This window comes from Carex rostrata, chromosome 31, assembly GCF_964058835.1.
Source record: "Carex rostrata chromosome 31, lpCarRost1.2, whole genome shotgun sequence".
In the NCBI taxonomy this organism is placed as follows: domain Eukaryota; kingdom Viridiplantae; phylum Streptophyta; class Magnoliopsida; order Poales; family Cyperaceae; genus Carex; species Carex rostrata.
This window is the reverse complement of record NC_135948.1, coordinates 1,294,721-1,317,769: the sequence shown is the minus strand read 5'-3', so window position 1 is coordinate 1,317,769 and position 23,049 is coordinate 1,294,721. Positions and strand designations below refer to the sequence as shown.

Here is a 23,049-nt window from a genome sequence, read left to right as displayed (position 1 = left end):
GGGGGCTTGTTCGTGAATACTGAAAACTTAAGGGGTGTATACTAAATAAATCCAAAAAAAATCTACTAGCTTAAAGACAGCTAGAAAATCTGTATAGCTTCTTTTTACTTGAATGACTTCATCCATTGTAATATTATGATACTTGTAATATGAAAAATTGTCCTTGTAAGTCGCACAAGTTGGTGATTAAATCCTCCTGATCTTTTTGATGCATGCATAAACAAAAAAGAAGAAGCTTGGAGCATTGGTACACCATCACTCGTCAAGACCTTTGTCCAATGAAACAAATTTATTATCTTTTGCCTATATTACATTAATATTTTGTTTCTGCCAGTGCAACCTAGTATGTTTTCAAGTCGATCATGATTAGATAAAATCTGTTACTGCTTCATAGTCTCCGTATGTAATAAATTAGATAAAATTTGATACTCTAGACGGATATATTGGAATTTTAGGAAATTGCAAAAATGTTTTTGATTAATGTATCAATGATCCGAAAATTGGTGCACACTATAGCTTCTCCATCCCCAGAGCACAACAGAACTGGTGATACTGATACATATACGTACGCTCCATGAACAACATTTGTTGTTTTTGTCCCATTAAATTTTTCGTTACTTGGACATGTAAGGGAAGTTTTATCGGGTTCAAGTATTTATGCCTCGTGATTATTGCTTGCTACTAATGATTGTAATTAAAACCAACATATATATGTAAATGTGGCTTTGTTATGAATAACTAAATACTGCAGAGGTCGGAGGATCTTCCACAAAAAAGTGTCGCTTTCTTTATGAAAATGGGATCTATAACAAAAGAATAGTGTCGCTTCCACTCAAGAGACTTCAGAGCAAGTCAATAGTGAACCTGTCACACAAGAGGTTCAGCAACCACAGACACCTGAACTACGAAGATTAATAAGGGTCGTCCTTGCACCTAAGAGATACATATTTCATGAAGTTTCGGTGTTGGACACTGAATAACCTTTGACCTATAAGCAAGCGATGGAAAGCTCCAACTCCAAAGAACATACCGCGTGGATTATAAAATAAGTTAGCTCTTTATAATTAAATACTCCCTGCCCTCTGACTTTTAATGTTGATTACATGTATTAATAAAACTCTGATCTGAGAGGTAGCTCTTAGTAATCAGTGATCATTTGTGTCACGAAACTTAATTTAATGCGCAAGTTTAGCTAGCTCTACATTTTTTTTTTAAAAAGAAAGAAAATAAAGAAAGTTCAGCATAATTTTGTAAGGAAAATAGAAGGCAACCCCAAGAGCAACCTGATGCAAAGAAGATATGTTTGAATCGCTCTCATATGTAAAACCCTATTAAAAAAAAAGCTGAAGCATGTACTGATTGCCTCAGTGCCGTCTGATATTGTGTGCCGTCTCCACCCAAAAAAATGTTTACTCTCCGTCTATGTGTCTCAAAAGTGAAAGTGCTATAATCTACGATCGACGTCTCATAATTTTAGTTTACTAATTGATATTTGAAATTTAAATTTATGTTTCAAAACAGAGACTTAGAAAAAATGCAAGCATTGGACCCTCTTAGTATGATTTACCAATATACTGTGACAAAATTTCTAAGGGAACTTCTCAATTAATCCAAAAGTTGAGAGCATTATGATTTGTGTATTAAGTTTTAACTGAGGTGTTGCTTCCTGTTCCTTCACTGATCGCACCAATGTGTCATGCTGACAAATCAGGTTAGAAGCTTCATGCATCTCTCTCCTTGTTTAATATTCAAATTTCTCTTATATTTATATGATGAGAGTCACTTCATTTTACCTTTCTCTAAACAGATTTATGATGGTATGTATACTTTTCCTAATAAATTAAGTACAAGTTTCTCAAGGATAACTAATAATTAATGTCATTTTCTTGTTATTTTCCTGCCTTTTGTTCTAACTTTCTTACACGCGATGAATCTAACCAAAATCTCTTAATTTCTGTCTACCCTACTTTACACGCGGATGGCTTCTTGCAAAGTCTCTTTAGAAGATGATAAATCAAATACATTGACAATTCTGCAGCTGGTTAATGAGTCTCTTTGTACACATTTGTTTACTATAGTTTAGTCTATTCATTTAACTTCTCGTATACTTTTAATTGAAAAGGGTGGTTGGCGATTAATTTGAATTATTACTTTTTCACGAGGTTTACAAGATGATATATATTAAGAACTTCAATTAATTAATTTATATTCTGGTTGCATCTTGAATTGTTTGGCCCTTCTCCAGTTGCCAATTTTATTGACTAACCGAAGTAAACAAAATAATAATAACCAAATGCTCAAACATCACATTTAATTTTAAATAAAAAAAAAGTTATCACAAATTTTATGAGAAACAAGTCAGCTCTGACTTGATAAAGAAAGCATACTAATCCAAACAGTACAAGCTAATGTACGGACGACTTAAAAATTTATGGTCTGCCAAGTACGTCACCTCAAATGAAGAAACTTCAGTGCACGTCAAGAACTCTTTTAGACAAAATCAAAGTGTTTGAATCAGACATTTCTAATATTGAAAAAGAGAGAAAATTTTCCTCAAAAAAGAGAGGGACAAAATCAATGTTTGACTTAAACTATAAAAAGTTGGGTAGATTAAATTTAGCCCTAAATGTGAAAGACCATAAATTGGGTGCCAAAATGAAGAAAATTGACTTAACCTATTAAAAGTTTTTATTTTTATTTTAAAAACTTGATAGTGCCTACCAAGTGTACTATATACTTAAACCTATTAAAAGTTGGTAGCATTAAATTTATCCCAAAATTTCTTGATTTAAAATCAAAATGTTTGACTTAAGCTAATTGGTAGCATTAAATTTACCCCAAAATTTCTTGATTTAAAATCAAAATGTTTGACTTAAAATAATTGGTAGCATTAAATTTACCCCAAAATTTCTTGATTTAAAATCAAAATGTTTGACTTAAGCTAATTGGGTCCAGGAACGTCTCATCTTGCGTGCCATGCATTCATAGAAGTATAAAACTAGGTGTTGTAAGTATCTGATCAAGTTAGTGTTACTGGGTACCGACTACCGAATAAAGAAAAACAGAAAAAATATATATATGTGTGTTTTGCACCTTGCAACTTATTATAATTATGGATACACCCTTACAATTAAACCCCTCAAACCACGTTATATAAATTTCGTGCATTGCATTTTCCAATTAAATTGTGCAGTTGGTATTTTAAAGAAGGTTTGGATCATTGGATGCATGAGTGACGTGTATTTGAACAAGCACAAGTACAAGAACACATGTAGATCAAACATAAATCTATTACAGCTACATAAATCTTCTACAATTCCAGACACAACATGACTGGTATCAACTCTGAAATTAATTAAACACACCGCATCATATTACATAACTATGTAACAAAGACCTCATCTCCATCCTTTATTCTCCCCAAACTCTTCTTCTTATTTCATTATATTGAAATGTTTCAGAAATTGGGGCCGGCGGCAAGGATTTCATCGGTAAGGCTCCCGTCATTCCCGATTTTGTAGTTTGCGAACACCTCAAAGTTCTTCTTGAAAAGCCCGGCTAGCTTCAGCAGTGTCTCTTTATATGCTGCCTTATCCTCCCACTGCCAAAATTTTTGCAACAAGTAAATATCTTATTTTTGAAGTAATTGAAGATGTAAATATCAATCTCTTTTAAATGAAATTGAGGGTTCAAGAAAATTGTCACAAAAATTGCTGGGGGCATGTACTTACGGTGTTGATTGGATCGAATATCTCAGAAGGCACACCATCCACTGCAGTGGGGATCTCGAGGCCAAAAATTTCTGTTTTCTGGTAGTTTGCATTCAGGAGTTCGCCAGAGTGGATGGCATCGATGATCTTCCTGGTGTACGGTAGCTTGATACGCTTGCCGACACCATATCTAAACAAAAGAGAAGAAAATATGCAATAAATACTCATAATCACTAGCAGCCTGACATAAAAAGTTGGAAACGTGTTTGGAAAATTATATATACGAGGGGTTTATTTTAAGAGAAGTATACTATACCTTCCACCAGACCAGCCGGTGTTAACGAGCCATCCAGTGGCACCATACTTCTGCATCTTCTCGGCTAACATGGCTGCGTACTTAGTCGGGTGAAGCATAATAAATGCTGCCCCAAAGCAGGCAGAGAATGTGGCTTGTGGCTCCTTAATTCCATCTTCCGTTCCTGCTACCTATAACAACAAATTAAGGGGCAAAATTGTAAGAATTAATAAAAACCGAATTCATCAGTCAAATTACTGCAAGGTGAAAATTTTAAATTCATACCAGAGCAGTGTAGCCACTGATAAAGTGGTACATGGTTTGTGCCAGGTTCAGCTTGCTCACTGGTGGGAGTACACCGAATGCGTCACAGGCCAATAAGATAACATTCTTCGGGTGGGGGCCCACACATGGTATTTTTGCATTGGGGATGTATTCAATTGGATAAGCAGCCCTTGTATTTTCTGCATCAATATACCAAAATTGTTAATTCCATGTCTTTTCATTATTAATTATTGTTCTTGTTGTTATTGCTGCTAATAATGCTGCTCACGAGTGTGTACCTGTAACAGACTTATCAGTGTAATCCACCTCACGTGTGTGCTCGTCGAATACAACATTCTCCAATACTGCAGAACAAAAGAATTGAAATCAGTTCAACTATTACAATTAATACAAAAATATCCTGAATTGAAAAAAGAATGTGCACATAGTTTAGTATACCAGTGCCGAACTTAATAGCATTCCAAATGTCAGGTTCTTTCTCCTGTACCAAGTCAATGCATTTTGCATAGCAACCGCCCTCAATATTTGAGACGCCATTGTCACTCCAACAGTGCTCATCGTCACCAATGAGGTACCTGTTGTGATCAGTCGACAGTGTAGTCTTTCCCGTACCTAAATTAAACGAACCAAAGTCAGTAAAATCAAGCATAAAACATTAACCAATTCATATAGATGCTTAATCCATCATTATTCATTAGCTTTTTTTATAAAGTGTCGGATGCGAGTGGGCAAAGAGGGGAGGGTGACGGCACCTTACGTTACGATCGCCCAAACCCTTACCTGAGAGACCGAAGAAGAGTGCCACGTCACCATCTTTGCCCATATTGCAGCCGGAGTGTAAAGAAAGGATCTGCCGTTTGGGCATGAGATAGTGCATCACGCTAAACAGCCCCTTCTTCATCTCTCCAGCATATTGTGTCCCTAAAATCACCATCTCCCTTCTCGCAAGATTTATGTCTACACTTGTGGATGACGTCATGTAGTGTGTGTAACGATTGCATGGGAATTGACCCGCATTGTATATTGTGAAGTCAGGCGTACCAAAATCCTCCAATTCCTCAGGTGTAGGCCGTATACACCTGTCACCCATCCAGTTATCGTACTATTCTATATAATATATATCCTCCACTGTCTCACGAGACAATAGGAGTACAAATTTATATTTTATTTACATATATGTATAATTAATTGTGTTTATAATGAGAAGAGCCAACGATCGAGATGAACTTATCTGGCAAACTTTGGCTTGGCTGGATAGCGAACCTTAGAAGGAAAGTGTTAGTATATGTACTTACATGTTGTGCATGAAGAGGGAGTGGTAGGCCCGTGCCGAGATGATACGCACTTTGATCTTGTTTTCTGGGTCCCAATTCAGAAATTGGTCGTTCACAAATACCTATAACAAATTTAATTTTGATAAACTGTAAGACCATCCTTCCAAATCACTGAAAAAATGCCTATGCTAGGTTACAATCAATAAAGATGGTTTATTCTGTGGGAATCCAACAGAGCAGAATTAGTGGTTATAAAATTTTAACAGGAATCATAGGATAACTAGAATATTCAGAATCTCTCAATGTCAAGAGTATAATTCAGAATGTTCAAAGTCACTTCATATGCATTAATTTGGATATAATTGATTTTTTAAAAATTGCCTATTCTATACAAGATTTGATCAACACATACCAAGGAGCTATTAACAGTTGTCGTCAAGCAATTTTCACATCAATAATATGTACTGTTGTGAAATCTACTATACAACCAATTTTCAAAATTCAAAGTGACATCATAATCTAAGGCAAGTTTAAGAAAAAGAACCATGTGAAGATTCTGGTACCATTTTCATCAAGTCAAAAGCACAAAAAAAGATTTAGAGTCCTCATTAGAATGATGCAAGTTGAAGCCTAAGTAAAGAAACACTATTCAATTAGTACCTTATCAAGAGAATTGAGGTAATCCACAGCCCTCTCTCTGTTGGTCAGAAAAGTGTGTTCATCCATCTCAATGTTCGGCGAACCCCTTCATAAACAAAAATTTTAATTGTTTAATCCATTCATCTTTATGATAAAAAAAAACTAATAATAATAGTAGTAATAGATCAGAAAAATTGAACTTACTTTCCCCACCAAAGCTCCTCGGAGGTGACGTCATCCTTGACAACCCTTTTGTCTCTTGGGGACCGACCTGTCTTGGCGCCGGACAGAGTGGCCAATGCTCCACTCCATGTGATAAAAGATCCCTTCTCGTACTTTATTGCTTGCTCATACAACTCTGATTATGCATTACAAATGTTAATTTTAACGCTAGAGTAATATACTATACAAGACCTTAAACTGAAATGTATGAACAACTATTATGTTTTAAGTACCAGCAGGGGAGAGGTTGTAGAGGACATGGGTGAACTTGAGAGAACTGTCACTGACACTGATAGTAGGGGTGAAGTAATGGTGATGCTCTGCAGCTGCCTTAGGTGCACCCGACTCGGCCTTCCTTGCCGGGTCACCTCTCACCACATTCGGACCCTTCTCACGAGTCAATGATGCCAGTGATGCACTGCCAAAACATCAATGATATGAACCATTAGTTATCTATATATATACTTACCCAATTGATGCAAACTTGTTGACACTGACGCATCAAGTTTGGGCTTTCAGAAACTGGACTGATACGGCTCTAACCAGGGCAATTAAATAATTAAATATTAAGTTTATGTATTCTTTGACTATTTCATAGTACAATATAAGGTTGATTTTTGGGTTAATTGGCATTTGATATGATTTGTTATGTCTTCTTCATTAAAGATATATATTTATCTACAACATGGCCTGGCTTTTATTCTATTATACAATTATGGATAGAAAAATTAATTTCACCGACCAACATTAATTCTCCTGCATGATTTTCAATAATTAAATCTGCAAAAGAAATATTGTGGTCCAGGTTCAATCAGGTGATCTTTTGAAATGTCAACTTAATACAAAGAAAGGGTCTTGTGCCAGGCACGTGCCACCATACTCTAACAAATTAATAAATAGCCATTTATATGTTTTAACTATGGTTAGTTTCACTAGTAATTTGTCTTACCTGCTTTAGATTGAAAAGGTCATAAATGCGCAAAAAATAAAAATAAAAAGGAGTTCTTTAAAAAAAGCTAACCACACAAACAGGAGAAATATTGCGCTGCTTACCAACTATCATATCACACGTGAATTTATTACCTTTTCGTTATTGCAGCCTACTTTACCTTTTTTTTAACAAGGATTTAGCAAAGAACATTCACAGTTTGATAAAAATAAATATGTATACTTAATTTCCTTTCATTTAATTTTGGGGAAAATAAGACTAAATATCAAAACACTAAATTGTTCAAAGCCTTAAAAGCAAGAACAAGAAAACTTACCGTGACAACCGGCCTTGTTAACTCTAGAAAAAAAAAAAAAAAAAAAAACATAGAGCAACTTTTGTTATTGTTATTTTTTCATTTTTCATCAATTCATTTTGAATATTTTTCATTATTTGAGCACGAGCGATGCCTATTATACATTTAAACACCAGCGTCCAGCCTACAACTCTTGAAAAATAATACAACAAAGTAGCTTAAGAGTACATAAAGTTTTTTAAAATTTGTATAATAATTTTTTGTTTTTCGAAGGACTATTAAATAAAAGCCTTTGTTATAAATTATAGTACTTTGGCAAAGATGGTCCTACAACTACAAGAATCTGAAAAGAATCTTTCTGACAACAAAATCACACCCTATCCCATCAGACGGTTCACGGTTGTGATCAGCCGTCACCAGAACAATTACTACGTCAGAGCCTCATCTTCCTCTGTGACTCTGTCACCGCTTTTATTTTTTCTTAGTATCTTTTTTTTTTTTTTCTTGCTTTCAATTTGTTTCACTTTCAATATCTAGTTGAACATAATATAATCGTACTATATATTCACCATTTTATGTATCCTCAATAAATAAAATTTCACAAATAAAATAGTGCCCAATTCCCAAAACTCTAGTTCTCCATTTTCTGGGAACTGGAGAACTCCTTGCTTTGGCATTACTTTATTTTATTATTGAAAACAAGTTGTCTATATTTTCTTGGCATTACTTGTTTATATTTCTCTTCACATGCAAGTCAAGAGTATGGGACAATTTATACAATATTACTAAATAAAAACTTGACTTTATATCTTCTTTCAGTTAAAAAAAAAAAAAAAAAAGGCTCTCATAAGAACCTCCTTGTGTCACAAACAGTGGGGCACAATTTAATTTACCAAATGTTACAACCTGGGACATCAAATGTTAGTACAAGAGGAAGAACAATATATGAAAAGGAGGGACAAAAACAGGGAAAAAAGAAAAGAAACAAAATAGGCAATTATTTTATTTATTATCTAAAATTACTAAGAAAAGAAAGAGATAGACACGGTACCTAATGGATTGGAGCTGGAGCTTCTGACGCTCCTCCTCAGAGATGGTCGCGAAGGCGGCCCCACGAGGAGAACCATCCTTGATAGGAGTTGTCGGGGCAGAGCGCTTCTTCTGCAGAGAGTGCAGTTCATGAATCGTTTGCGCCTTCACAGGTGGCACGCTGTCGTCGTGGCATATCCCGTTCGCTGGCTTATTCCTCGGGCTCGCTCCGCCGTTTGTGTGTATCTTCGGCAGGACACCATTAGAGAAGCTAAAGCTCGCATTCCCAGACTCCATCTCTGCTGTTACAAAAGATGATGGTCAGCTTCGCTTGATCTTATCCTCATTTTCTTTTAACTAATTTTAGCAATTATAACCTTTTGACAGTTCTAAAAGGTTATAAATATGCACAAACTCAATGTCTGTTATGTTTCTCATCATACTAGATTTTTGTATTATGAAGAAATGCAACAGAAACAATATCACATGATCATTAATTTGAGATGATCTTGATGCTACAAGAGCTCACCTGATTAAGGAGGAGGTGGTGGGATGAGGAACTAAATGGAATTTAAAGAATTAAAAGGGTGGAAATGTTAAAAGGGAGAATCATGCAACAGAGGTGCTCTGTAAGGAAGAAGTGATAAAACAGAGAGGGATGGGAGGGAAAGGAAGCGCTCGGGTGTCCTTATAAAGGGCGCGCGCCTGCGAAAAACCAGGAGGAGGAGATAACCTAACCATGGTTAGAGAAAAATTAAACCCTGGTTAGCGCTTCCGATTCGGTCGGGGTTGAAATGGAATAATGGATAATGGCAAATTGGGCTGGGCTTTTACGAAGGATAATACAACCAGTAGATGCTCAATATTTAATGCGATGAGATTGTATAACGGAATCCCAAGGCTATCTGTTACGTCGTCTCTCTGTGAACTTTCCTCCATTTTATCTTCTCCATTTCAAGATATTGATGCAATGGTTAAATAAAGGAGGTATCCTGTTAATTAAAAATTGGAGATAAAGGTGAAGGTATGTAAAACTGGAGATCAACTTGGAACGGGGTGAGGAGGGTCCAGTCAATGGGGGGCGAGGTGGTTACATCAGAGCCGTCGGTGACGTGGCACGTGAATCTATGCAAATCCTATCCCCTCGTTTTTCTCCTTCCTTTCTTTGCAAACAGACAGGACACAACCGCAGCTCTCTGCTCAGCTTAGCTTATCCCAGTACAAGATTCAAGATTGGATGGTAAAAATAAGTGCAAATCTGCTGCAATTCTTGATCAGATTTCAGGACCCTTAATTCGACCTTGTCTAAATTGATATTATTATTAATTATCTGTTAGTAGATGAAGGTACATCTGTACCGCCGACTGGAGAGGAAAGTCAAATGATTAGAGAATATAATCAAATTACAGATAATTTATCCTCATTTTCGACCTTATCCGTTAATGAATACTGATGCAAATGTGACTCAATTACTCAAAAACATTGTTTGCTCCGCGTTCGTAGCTAAACTTTGTATATCACGTGTACAATTAAATAAATTTTATTAATGGTAGAACAACTGGGTCTCCATTTGAGAAAGAGAATAATTCAAAAAAATAACAAGGAACACAAGGAATGACTAAGAACACGGTAGATAGATAGGTATGAGGATGACAACTGAAATCCAACGCCAGCCAGAATTGAACTAATACCAATTTAAGATCACTTAGACAATTATGATATCCACTAAATCCAGATATCTTTTATCACAATAGTCACTGAATTGTAAATTGCTGTTGATTAATTATTACCACTTCTTTTTACCCGCATTAAATGATACTACGTACTAACTACCTTCTTTGTGGTCGTACTAGATTGACTCGGGGACACGGTTTTAAATCGCTATTTAATTACCTATCTTTTCCGTAACTTTACTGATCAGAGCTGCAGAGAATCAGACAATTTTTAACAAACCTGTGAAACTCTCTCCCTCAAATATTAGATTTGCATATATGTCTAGTCCAGATAGACTCCAGAGGCATGATATATATATATATATATATATATATGTTTAGTGTGCCGCTTTTGATATCTATGAGTTGTATATTTCATTTTCTTAGTAGGCAATGTGATTGTTGAGTACTTGACTCATATAGCCTGATTAAGCTTACTGTTTGTTATTTTCTTTTTTATTCTTTTTGTTTTGTTGTTGTTGTGATTAAGACAAGACTCATATTGTAATTCGGATGGGTGCGTTGTAACTTTATTGAGTTCTTCATAATAAATAGAAATATGATGAACTAGTGAGTTACTTCACAAGGGTTTCAAATATCTTATGTTTTTCGTGTTTCATTTTCTTTTATATTTTATATTTTCGTTTTTAAAGTTCGAACAGACAATTCAAACTTATCAACATAATTTTCATAATAAATAATGCTTGAAAACCAAATTCTATATTTTTTTTGAAAATATTTTATTATTTTTCTTAGATATGTACTTAATGGTCTAGAAACCGTAATTTTGTATCTATCTAAAAATAATAGTAAAAAAGTTTCAAATAAATATAAAATTTGATCTTCAAATAAATATTTAATATGAAAATTATGTTGAGCAGTTCGAATCGACTGTTTGGACTTTAAATACAAAAATACATAATTTGAGTCACGATGAGACATTTTATTCCTCCTCTTTTTAAAAAAAAAAAAAATAACCATCTTTTTAAAAAAATAAACAGCAATATAATAAATATTCGTGCTGGCTGCTTGCTGACGTACCATAATTAGAAACAACTCGAATTGCAAATTTTAAAATAACAGGAGCCCATTTCTGACTTTTTTCTATATAGTTTAAAGTAAAACATTATGAATACTGTAAAATTAATTTCTATATATAATTTAAAAGTTTCATATAACTAATTTTTATTTACGTTTGACATCCATAACTTGAAATACTGACTCTCTCTCTAATTAAATATGAATTGTTGCTTTCTGAAAGGATTTTAAAATAATAATTCGGGATCCTTGTTGAGAGGTTCTAAAAAAGATTACAACAGATAATGTTGACCATCACACAACTGACAAGTTATCTTATGTAGCAGTTTATATCAAAATGCATACTTTGTAACAATTTTATATATAAATTATAGCACAAGTATTGAAATAAATTTTAAGTTCTTATCGCATAGCAGGAATTTGAATTGAAAAATGATGGTAGACTGAAATGTGCTCTGATTGTTTATAAATGATAATATATCTAAAATTGAAAAAAAAATGAAGATCGATAGCGGGCTATTTATATTTATGATTTGATCAAATAACTTAAAAATTAAGTCTGACATATATATATATATATATATATAGAGTAAGGTTTGGGTGCTATGGATAGCATAGAGGCCTCTATGCTACGGCTCAATATTCGAGTTTTCAAAATCCAAACGGTCGATCCGAACCGTTCATCTTATTCTCCATATTAATATCTGCTTGGAGACCAAATTTTACATTTTTCTGAATTTTTCTGAATTTTTTTACTATTTATTAAGTATTTTACAAAATTGTTGATCCAACGGTGGCTGCACAAAACAGTAAAACCATTGGATTAGCGATTTTTAAAGTGGCTTAATAAATAGTAAAAAAATTCAGAAAATTATAAAATTTGGTCTCCAAGCAGATATTAATATGGAGAATAAGATGAACGGTTCGGATCGACCATTTGGATTTTGAAAACTTGAATATTAAGCCGTAGCACAGGAGGCCACTATGCTATCCATAGCACCCCAGCCTAACTCTATATATATATATAGATAGATAGAGAGAGAGAGTTAGGTTGGGGTGCTATGGATAGCATAGTGGCCTCTATGCTACGGCTCAATATTCGAGTTTTCAAAATCCAAACGGTCGATCCGAACCGTTCATCTTATTCTCCATATTATATCTGCTTGGAGACCAAATTTTACATTTTTCTGATTTTTTTTACTATTTATTAAGTATTTTACAAAATTGTTGATCCAACGGTGGCTGCACAAAACAGTAAAACCGTTGGATTAGCGATTTTCAAAGTGGCTTAATAAATAGTTCAAAAAATTATAAAATTTGGTCTCCAAGCAGATATTAATATGGAGAATAAGATGAACGGTTCGGATCGACCGTTTGAATTTTGAAAACTCGAATATTGAGCCGTAGCATAGAGGCCACTATGCTATCCATAACACCCCAGCCTAACTCTATATATATATATATATATATTTATGGAGACTTGAGAGAAACGACAAGACAATGGATTTGATTATTTCAAAGTTGCAATCCCAGGTAGATGCCGTGTTCTGAAATAAAACCCAAACACAGAAGGAACTCATCACATGCCGCAAAAAAGGCAAAGAATTCGTCCAAAATTTTCGGACATGATCATTTTTTTAATGCATAAAAATCTTCCCAGATCATATCATTTTATTATATAAAAATAAACAAATTTATAATTATATCTACGATTGAAAATCAATCTTTAGTTTAGTACAAAACAATACTCTCCGTATAAGAGATCATCGTATATTTTGAAAATCCAGAAGAAATAATATTTTATAAATATTAAATAGTTGAGTAACTTTTCTTTCAATCCTTATAAAAAAAAAAAAATACATCTACGTTGAACTGTATAAGTACTTTAACAGAATAGTTTTTGTTTCGTGCAGTGCACCTACTATAGAATTAAAACAGCACTCCAAATGGTTCGTACTTTGCATGAAACCAAAACCGCTCTGTTAAAATCTTACCCGTTGAACTTGAAACGGAGATGGCTAAGAGTGCCTTGTGTAAACGGAGTGGAGTCATTATCTGGTTCGTGTCTATCCAAATTCCAAACAGACAACACAGAGAACTGCTCGTCTGTATCGTTGAGTTGGAAATGGAATAAATAGAGAGGCCTAAATAAGTGTTTCGTGTTTAGGAATGAGTACTGGATTGGCAGCCTTTGTATAGCCACGGATCCAGCGGTGGGACCCCATCCTAGGTTTATGGGTCTGCTAACTATTAAGCTTCTTGATCTTCTGAATCAACATCTTTCAAAGAAACAATGGTGCTACTCACTGCAATCCACAATTTCACATCATGATTACAGAAATTTTGAAATAATTCAGCAAGAACTACAATTTGTAAAAAAAATATTTATTATAATATATTAAAGTATGCTGATATTTTCAGAAAATAAGCAAACAAAAAGTTTCACAAGTTCGTGAATAATTTGAATATTAATCACGTTTTATGTGCAAATAATGCTGATATCATATGTCGATTATTCATGAACGCCTATTCAATTTGTGTATATATTGCAAGAGGTGCTAAAAATATATATATATATATATATAAAAAAAAAGGGTGAATATTGGGTATTATTCAAATTTTTCTTACAATGTTTCTGTTTATTGTTGAATAAGTCGAACAATATTATTTGGATAAAGTAAAATAATAAATTTACTTAATTATAAAACCGCGCTATTCAATTAAAATTATACTATTTTTTTTTTATAATTGGCCTTAGGCCAAATTATACTTTATTTAGATAAATTGGTTCTATTAATACTACTATCGAAAATTGTATCGGAGTTGTGGGAGTAGAATTAGGGTGTTGTTAAATTCACTTTTTTTTTTTTTTTTTTGGTGAACTCAACTCTAAAATCTATCATATTGACTTCAAGTGATGAATCTGAACCATTGAAACTCATCTATCTAACAAGTGATGCGTCTTTATGCAAAAATTTTAAACTTTCAAATTAATTTATTATAAAGTCAAGTGGTCAAAATTATAATGTCTATAAATAAATTTTAATGCATTCATTTTTTTAACCACTTGACTCTATTCAATTTTTAACATTTTTTAAACCATTAATGTCTACGGGTTTGTATTAAAATAATAATAATAATGATAAATAAATAAATCATTAATTAAATGCCCATTAAATAAATAAAATGATTTAATTAGACTAATAGGAGCTCAGTTAGGCATTCAAACTATACATGTTAAATATGAATGAAATCAATTATATACAATTTTCATACTAAAATGAAGATCGACTATACAGTACTCATAATATTTTGCACTAATTTATATAAAAATACGTACAAAAAAATGAAAATCAGTTAACCTCCATTCACTTTACATACCTCTGACCTTGCTCTGAGTCATTTATTTTTCAAATTTAACATAGAAATTTTAATTTGTTTTCATTAATTAATTCGTTACTTTGGAATCATTTCATACACTATTACAAAAAAAGCCTTTTATATCAGTTAGAATCATGATACGTCATTGAGGTTCGATCCGATGCATATCGCCCCGATAGAAAATGTAGACGTCTATGCTATCGGATCAAAATAGATGGTGTTAATCAATATACCATCGGCAGTGCACCTTTGGCCATCGGATTTGACGAACCTAACGCCATCACTTTTGTTTCTTCAACTGACGACAAATGTGATTAACACTGTCCACTGAATTGCAATAGCGTCATGCACCATCTGTTTTGTTTGTGTTTGCATTGGCAAATCCTAGAATTCTAGCGGGTCATTAATTCCTGGGCCGATGGTGATGTACATATAATAATAATAATTTTTTACTATTAATTCTAGGAATACAGGCTAGCCTAGCCATTTTTAAAACACAGTTAGCAAAGCAAAGATACATGCATGCGCTCATTCCATCATACTCATCTCTGAACCAACAATTAAAATATACATATACAAGTACTCCAACATATATTATATATCAATCCATGTCACAAGTAATATCTAAAAAGAGTTTACAACAACTATTAAACATACAAAAAACTAAATGTTTATTGTACCATAAAACTAAAAAGAGTTTCCAACAATTATTAAACATACAGCCAATAAGCACAGCAATAGTTCCATATATAGAATTCATCTCCTTATTTACAATTACAACACATCATATATATGCATGCAACACATCAATGTAAAAGTTACCATATGCATGCAACAAGTTGTTTGCTAACAGGTAGGGCAGGTAGACGGGTAGGATGGGTACGGGTACAACCCGTAACGGGTAGACGGGTAGTTTTCCCAAAACCTCTACCCTACCCGTTTATTACCCGTACCCATTGCGGGTTGATGGGTACGGGTATCCTGGGTACGGGCGGGTTTTTTTTTTCTTTTCTGTTTTTTCTGAATTTTTATGCTTTGAGATTCGTGCCAAGTTAAAGGACATATCCCAGAGTCCGTTTAGATATAGGGGTCCGTTTTGAGATTCATGCCAAATTAAAATTGACGACTCAGATCTCATTGACTCATTCTACTCAGTCAGGTATTGCACTGGATCTAAATTCTATAGGGGTCAAATTTGAGATTCATGCCAAATTAAAATTGACGACTCAGATCTCATTCTACTCAGTCAGGTATTGCACTGGATCTGAATTCTAAAAGTAGGCCGCCAAAAAAAATTTGAAATTCAAATTTTGTAACGGGTCAGGTACGGGTACGGGTAACGGGTAGGCGGGTACGGGTAGACGGGTACAACGGGTTTTTTTCAAATTGGGTAGTCCGGTCCGTTTATTACCCGTCTACCCGTTTGTACCCGGGCAACGGGTACAGGTATCTCGAGTAACGGGTATGGGCCGAGCAAAACGGGTTGAACCCCTAACGGGTTTAGCAAAACACTACATGCAACATAAACACTCAAATAAACATCCATAAAATTCATCACAGTATTTACAATTAAAGGGGAATTTCACGTATACCCCTCAAAAACTTTAAAATTACGTATTCCCCCATCTAAAGTTTGAAATTACGTATTTCCCCCTCTAAACTTCAAAAAATCACAAATTTACCCATTTTATTGTATTTTATATTAAAACTCATTCTAAAATCTTAAAATAGCCATTTTACCATTTATTAAAAGCATATAAAGCCCATCAAACTCAAATTTAAATCTAAAGGGTTCCTCTACCGTTTGATCTGTGTGCATCACATTAAGATCTGTGCATAGTGCTTCAATTTCGTGTTGATCTAGCATGCACGGATCTTAAAGCAATATTGATTGGTGCGCATCGCATTAAGATCTGTGCACGTCACATCAATATACGTGCGTGTTCGCATCAAGATTCGTGCTGATCTTGCGCACACATATTTAAAAGCAGTTTGGACGGTAGAAAATTGTTCAGATTAAATTTTGAGTTTGATGGGCTTTATATGCTTTTAATAAAAGGGCAAAATAGGTATGCTATAAATTTAGAATGAGTTTTAATATAAAAGACAATAAAATGGGTAAATTTGTGAGTATTTGAAGTTTAGAGTGGGGAATATGTAATTTCAAACTTTAGAGGGGAAAATATGTAATTTTAAAGTTTTTGAGGGGTATACGTGAAATTCCCCTACAATTAATTACAACACATCATATGCAAACTAATTAATATGTATGATCGATTTAATATATATAATTATAACACAACAGTTGCAACACATCACACACAGTAGTTGATTAATGGTAGGATGGATTTAATATAGAGCCAAACTTAATTAATATATTTTTTGCATTAGAAGAGAGAACACTACGGCATAACAATTAAATGAGATGAGTGTCACAAGCTATCAACATCCATGCAAAATATGTTCTAAACATTAAATCATGTTTTAATCCCAAGTCTTCGACAGTATAAAAATGGACGCACAACTGTGGACTTACGTTCTTGTTTGAACTTTTTCGCAAATCACCACTTTATTCAAAGGGAGTTTATGTAAAAGATCAAACAACAATGCATTGTTATGTGCCATTCATACACTACAGAAAATTCGGAATCAAAATGTGATTTAATTTTAAGAACATGTTTTGTATGAATTTTGGATAGCTACTGTGACACTTATCTCACTTAATTGTTCTACCATAGTATTCTCTCTTCCAATGCAAAAAAAATATATTAAGTTTGGCTCTATATAAAATCCATCCTACCATTAATCAACTATTTGACATGAAGCAACAACACAACAATTAAAAAATAGATCACAATTAAACATCAACACACAAAGTATTGTCCGGCCAACATAAATCCATGCAAAACATGTTATGTTCTTAAAATTAAATCACGTTTTAATCCCGAGTCTTCGGCAGTGTAAAAATGACCATATAACAATGGACTTATGTTGTTTTTTAAACTCTTTCGCAAACCACCATTTAATTCAAAGGAAGTTTGTGTAATATATTAAACAACAATGCATTATCACATGCCATTTTTACACTGCCGAAGAGTTGGGATCAAAACATGATTTAATTTTAAGAACATGTTTTGCATGAATTTTGGACAACTTGTGACACCCATCTCATTTAATTAATCTACTACTTTACATGAAGCAACAAAACAATAAAAAAAAACAGATCACAATCAAGATCAACACACAAATCACAATTAATAATGCTAGTTGTTTTTTGAGAATCCAAGATACTTCTGCCTCATTTCGGTATATTGCAACTTGACTGTAAGGTTGCTGCATATGAGGATTTAAACTTACATTACTCAAATTGGCAGTGTTGTCGCACCAGCCCATCCATTGATTGCATGCTGGACATATATTAAATTTCCTCCCCGAATTCTGTTTGGTCTTCGAAAGCTTAACAACAGTTCGCTTGAGATATCTATCGCAACGACTACTTTGGCTACTCATTTTGCCTATACAAAACAAAAAAATAACATTAATTAACTAAACCCTAGTTATTTCCTAATTTAAGAAACCATTCAAAGTAAGATTAAAATAAACAGAAAATATAGCATACGATCAGATTAATTAAAGGAGGGAAGAGTAATCTAGCATACGATCAGATTAATGACTCCGGGAGAGGAAATGCTGATCTCTGTCCATCGATCGATTTGGGAAGTTAAAATTCGCAGTGAGCAATATAGCAGAATACTTAATTTGGGGATATACTGGAAGACTCTGGAGGGGATGAATCGATCGACCTAGGGTTTATTGGAATATATAAAATATATAACAGCATCACTATCGGTTCAATATGGTAACGAGTTGTTATTACTTTGTACTAGACAAACGGATCATGAAACAGACAGATGGTAAAAGTAACCCCCTCAGTGCCATCGGCCTGTTAGCCGAACCGATGTTAAAGAGTCTCTCAATACTAACTGTTCGTGAAATTTAACCAATGACAAAGGAGGGGGTCAGGAGGGGGTCCATCAACGCCATCAGTGTGTTATCCAGAACCGATGGTACAAAGTTCAACGTAATTACAGCGCTGTCACTCGCGACGTACACCATCTATGCAGAAGCACATTCGATGGTAAAGGCCGATGAGAAAAATGTTTTTTGTAGTAGTGATATCAGAATAGCAGGGTCTTTTTTTTTTTAATCCATGATGCTCTTCTTTGTCCGATATCCCCCACGCATGTCCAACATTTCAGTTCAAGTATATAAAAAAAATCACAATTAATTATTCTCACCAACGTTGATGAAATTTCACGGAATAAAATAAGCTCCTTTTAAATTATCATAACTGTCTCATACTCAACCGTATTTTCTAATTAACAACGATTCCAGGAAAACAAGAAACATTGCCAAATGTTCCTTTTTTAGTCCAATTAAACCTGCTCAATTATATTTGCATTTCAACATAAAATTAACCCTTTGTTCAAATCTGAATTGATAGATGAATTGAATAATTAATCTCACCGTTAGGTTAACATTGACAGCTGGGAAGTGCCAACACTTGAACAAGTAGAAACAAACAAGGAATGCATTGAATCCATTGAATCGGAATACAGTTTATTGCATGGAATTATTATTATCAGTCTAATGTGATCCAACTCAACTGATGACAGCTACCTTTATTATTAAATCCATTGAATCGGACTACAGATATATATATATTTTAAACAGTAGTACTGTATCGTACATTTGTACATGCATCCGGTAAATTTACCAACAACCATCGCTATCTTTTAAAAAAAAACACAGAGAGAAAGAAATCGCTTCGTTCCGTCTTTTAAAATACTCAAAATTAATTATACTAATTAACAGCCATCATATTTTTTTCTTATTGCGGTTGCCACGCAAAGCATGTGCGCCAACAACACAAATTCTAAGATTTTTTTTTCCAAAATATTAGTTTTTTTTTTTTTTTAAAAGGACACATGCATGTTAAAATTCTGTATATCTGAGCTAACTCTTAGCCGTCAGATTTATTTTTTATTTGATCTTTGAAAATAATATAAAACTGTTTCAACGATGCAATATGGTCATATGGATGAAATTGAAAACTGTTTTAAGTTAGTGTTTAATTAAAGACTAATTAAATTGTGAAATAAGAAATTTAGTCCTTGTTTAGAGTACTGTCAAACACAAAATAATTAGACTGATATAAAATGGCGTATATGTCTAATTATAACTTCAGATCGATCTATGAGATAAAATCAAATATTTAGATAATTTAACTTGTTTTGTTTGTGGAGCTTGTTGTCAGCGAAAGATAAAGTTTAATTTGTTCTTTCTCTCTCACACTTAAACTTTATATCAACATATATATAACTTTATTCTGCAATCAAATAAAAATAATTTAAGTCGATCTAACTTAGAACAAGTAATGCATACCAATTTAACTTTATTTCGCAATCAAACACCCCCCTAAAATACCTCAATTACACTTGTAGAAAAATTATCACAGAATATGGATGTGAAACGGAGCTCATGCATCAAAATTTGTTAGCTATCTATATAAGCAAGCAAGTAATACACTTCAAATTAGTAATCTCAGCTCATTCATTAAATAACCTTGTTAACATTAATAATCCATCTATATTTCTATAAATGATAATGCAATTATCATATCACTTAAAATAAATATAGTGTATCAGATTTATAATTGGAATCTTAATATTCGCGTTTTTAAATGCCTTAGATATTATTAGGAGCTTTAAGCTTTTTCTCCGTTCTTTTTTTTTGTGCAAGGAGAGAAATTAATGTCACATGCATATATAAGAAAATGAGGCTATGGTACCATACATAATATGAATTGATTCATACTACATATTAATATTTTTTTCTTCATTCAAATAGTTGATTCGAATCATTCAATATGATTTATATATAAAAATGTATATGCAGAAAAAAAAATTTACATTTTTTTTAGTATGTAGGTGTTTTTTTTTCATATAGAAATCATATTAAAAGGTTCATACCGACTATTTATACTTTAAAAACAAAAATATTTATCAATAATACAAATCAATATTCACTATGCACTATATTGTCTATGCATAGTACCATAGCCTCATTTGCAAGAAAATACATATGATTCTGTTAAAAAATAAGAAAAATAAAACAATTTAAATATTGTGTAAATTATTACATATAATTAACAACTTAATTTTTCATTGATAGACGAGACGAGTTCAAAACGATTTCACTGGACGGCAGTTTGCAGACCTGATCCATTAAATCTCAATATATCATGGCCATGCAAGATGCACGTGAGCGTTGCATGCACTTGCACCACTAACAAATAAGAGGGTCTAGAGCCAACCTTCCCCAGGCCTCACCTCACCTCACCTCACCTCTCTCTTTCTTGATTCTGACCTCCATTTATCTCTCCAAAAATCTTAAAATAATACCCTTTTCAAGTTGTTTAATGTTTACGCTTCTGCCATTCAAAGCGCAATTAATTCACTTTATTGTGTTATATATTGAAGTTGAACCCTCTAGCTAGTTTAATCAGATGTGATTTGAATGAAGACCTTAAATGGATTTCTAATCTTTTTCACACTTGCGTTTGGGCCGGGGAGGTACTCGGTTACTTTTGACCAACCTTTTTTTTTTTTAAAATAAAATTTTTTTGTGTTTAAAAAAATTATACAATTACGTCTTATTTCAGAAAATTTTACCACATCGATCCTATGTTAGCCTATATATACTTACAAATAAGTTTTCCACATCCTATATATATGATTATATGTTATCCTATGTTAGCCTAGTTAGAAATGTAGCAAATATTGTGAGGTTGTTAATATTATATTATTATTTGGTAATTTGGTTGGAAAAGGGACATGCATGTATGAGAATTAATAGAAGCAAAAGATGCAGAATAATTGCTATGGGGCTGGACTGGACCGGCAGGTCATCCATAAATGGTAAAGATTCCACTTCCCTGGGTGGGGACAACAGCCTACGCTCAATGAAGTTGCAAATAGGCCCTTGCTTTGTTGATAAATCTTAGTGTTTACAAAAAAGAAACCCAATGAAATGTAACAAAAAAGCCAGTCTAAAAAGAAGCGGTCATTTTTTTTAATACCCAAAAAAAAAAAATTATAAAAATAACCTTCGATTTTTTTTTATATATATATGCCCTGACTGCTGGGTTGCGAGGCGGGCCAAAATTTGAGCAAACCGCCCCATGCCCGGGAGGGCCATGCCAACACCAAACCGCCCATTCCCCGGCGGTCCACCCTTACACCAAACCGCCTCTGTATTAGGCGGTCCACCCTACGCCAAACCGCCCCTCCGTTGGGCGGGTCCACCCCTGCACCATTCCCGCCATATTTAATCTTTTTTAATCTCTCTCTACTCCATTCTTCTCTCCCACCCACTCTATTCTATACACTCTGGCCTGCGATTTTACTGTAGCAACAAGTATTTTTTCTAGATTCTTTTTAATTATTTACTAAATTAGTTATTATTGTTCCATTAACTGTAACTGTAACTGCTGTAATTACTGTACAATTACTGTGACTGTTGCTACTGTGCATTACTGTTACTATTACTGTAGCAACATGAATTTTTTTTGAAATTATTTTCTAATTAGATTATTGTACCCATTATAATTTCTGTACAGTTAAATCTTTATAAAATTATTGTTTAAATGTAGTTTGTTAAGAAAAAAATGTTAGTTGCACTGTATGTGGGCGGCAAGCTACAAATGGATGAAGATGGCGTGCAGTACATGAAAGAGGCCGCATTTGGCTTCGAGGTTAATGACAATACCACATTTCATGAACTTAAGCAGCTAATATACGAAAAGACTGTTGTAAACCCCAACATGTATGAAATAGAATTGGCTACACGGATTGACAACTCACGTGGGGTGGGGGCTAGACCTTACTTTGTGAGGTTTCCAATAACATATGCGAATTTGTGGAGAGTTGTGTACATTCAATTTGCGGCTAGTGGGGTCCCGGTAATGGACATATATTCGAAGAGGGTTCAATCCATTCGAATTAAAAACTTACCCGAGAAAAAGGAGTGACGAATCCGACGGTGGAGCACCGGCAAAGTAATGAGAGGGAGCAAAGGAGTTGGCGAGTAGAGTGGGCGGGAGAGTGGTTGAGCTTTTTTTTTTTTTCCTATTCCTCTACTGCTGCGGCGAGGCCCTTT

At 33.8% G+C, this 23,049-nt stretch overlaps 1 protein-coding gene across 2 annotated transcripts; it reads right to left on the bottom strand.

Annotated features, from left to right (window-relative positions):
* Nucleotides 1–3,274: 3,274 nt before the first annotated feature.
* PCK1 (phosphoenolpyruvate carboxykinase 1) lies at nucleotides 3,275–9,421 on the bottom strand. Of its 2 annotated transcripts, none has more exons than XM_078295831.1 (13): nucleotides 9,228–9,421; nucleotides 8,721–8,997; nucleotides 6,659–6,843; nucleotides 6,408–6,561; nucleotides 6,225–6,309; nucleotides 5,586–5,686; nucleotides 5,071–5,369; nucleotides 4,729–4,902; nucleotides 4,569–4,634; nucleotides 4,291–4,469; nucleotides 4,027–4,196; nucleotides 3,732–3,900; nucleotides 3,275–3,601 (listed from the first exon to the last, which is right to left on the bottom strand). In XM_078295831.1, the coding sequence occupies exons 2-13, from the start codon at nucleotides 8,993–8,995 to the stop codon at nucleotides 3,458–3,460; spliced, it is 2,001 nt and encodes a 666-aa protein (XP_078151957.1). In that variant the 5' UTR covers nucleotides 8,996–8,997; nucleotides 9,228–9,421; the 3' UTR covers nucleotides 3,275–3,457. The 2 variants fall into 2 exon arrangements, with proteins under 2 accessions (XP_078151957.1, XP_078151958.1); XM_078295832.1 differs by having other exon boundaries at nucleotides 8,721–9,000; nucleotides 9,228–9,420.
* Nucleotides 9,422–23,049: the final 13,628 nt, after the last annotated feature.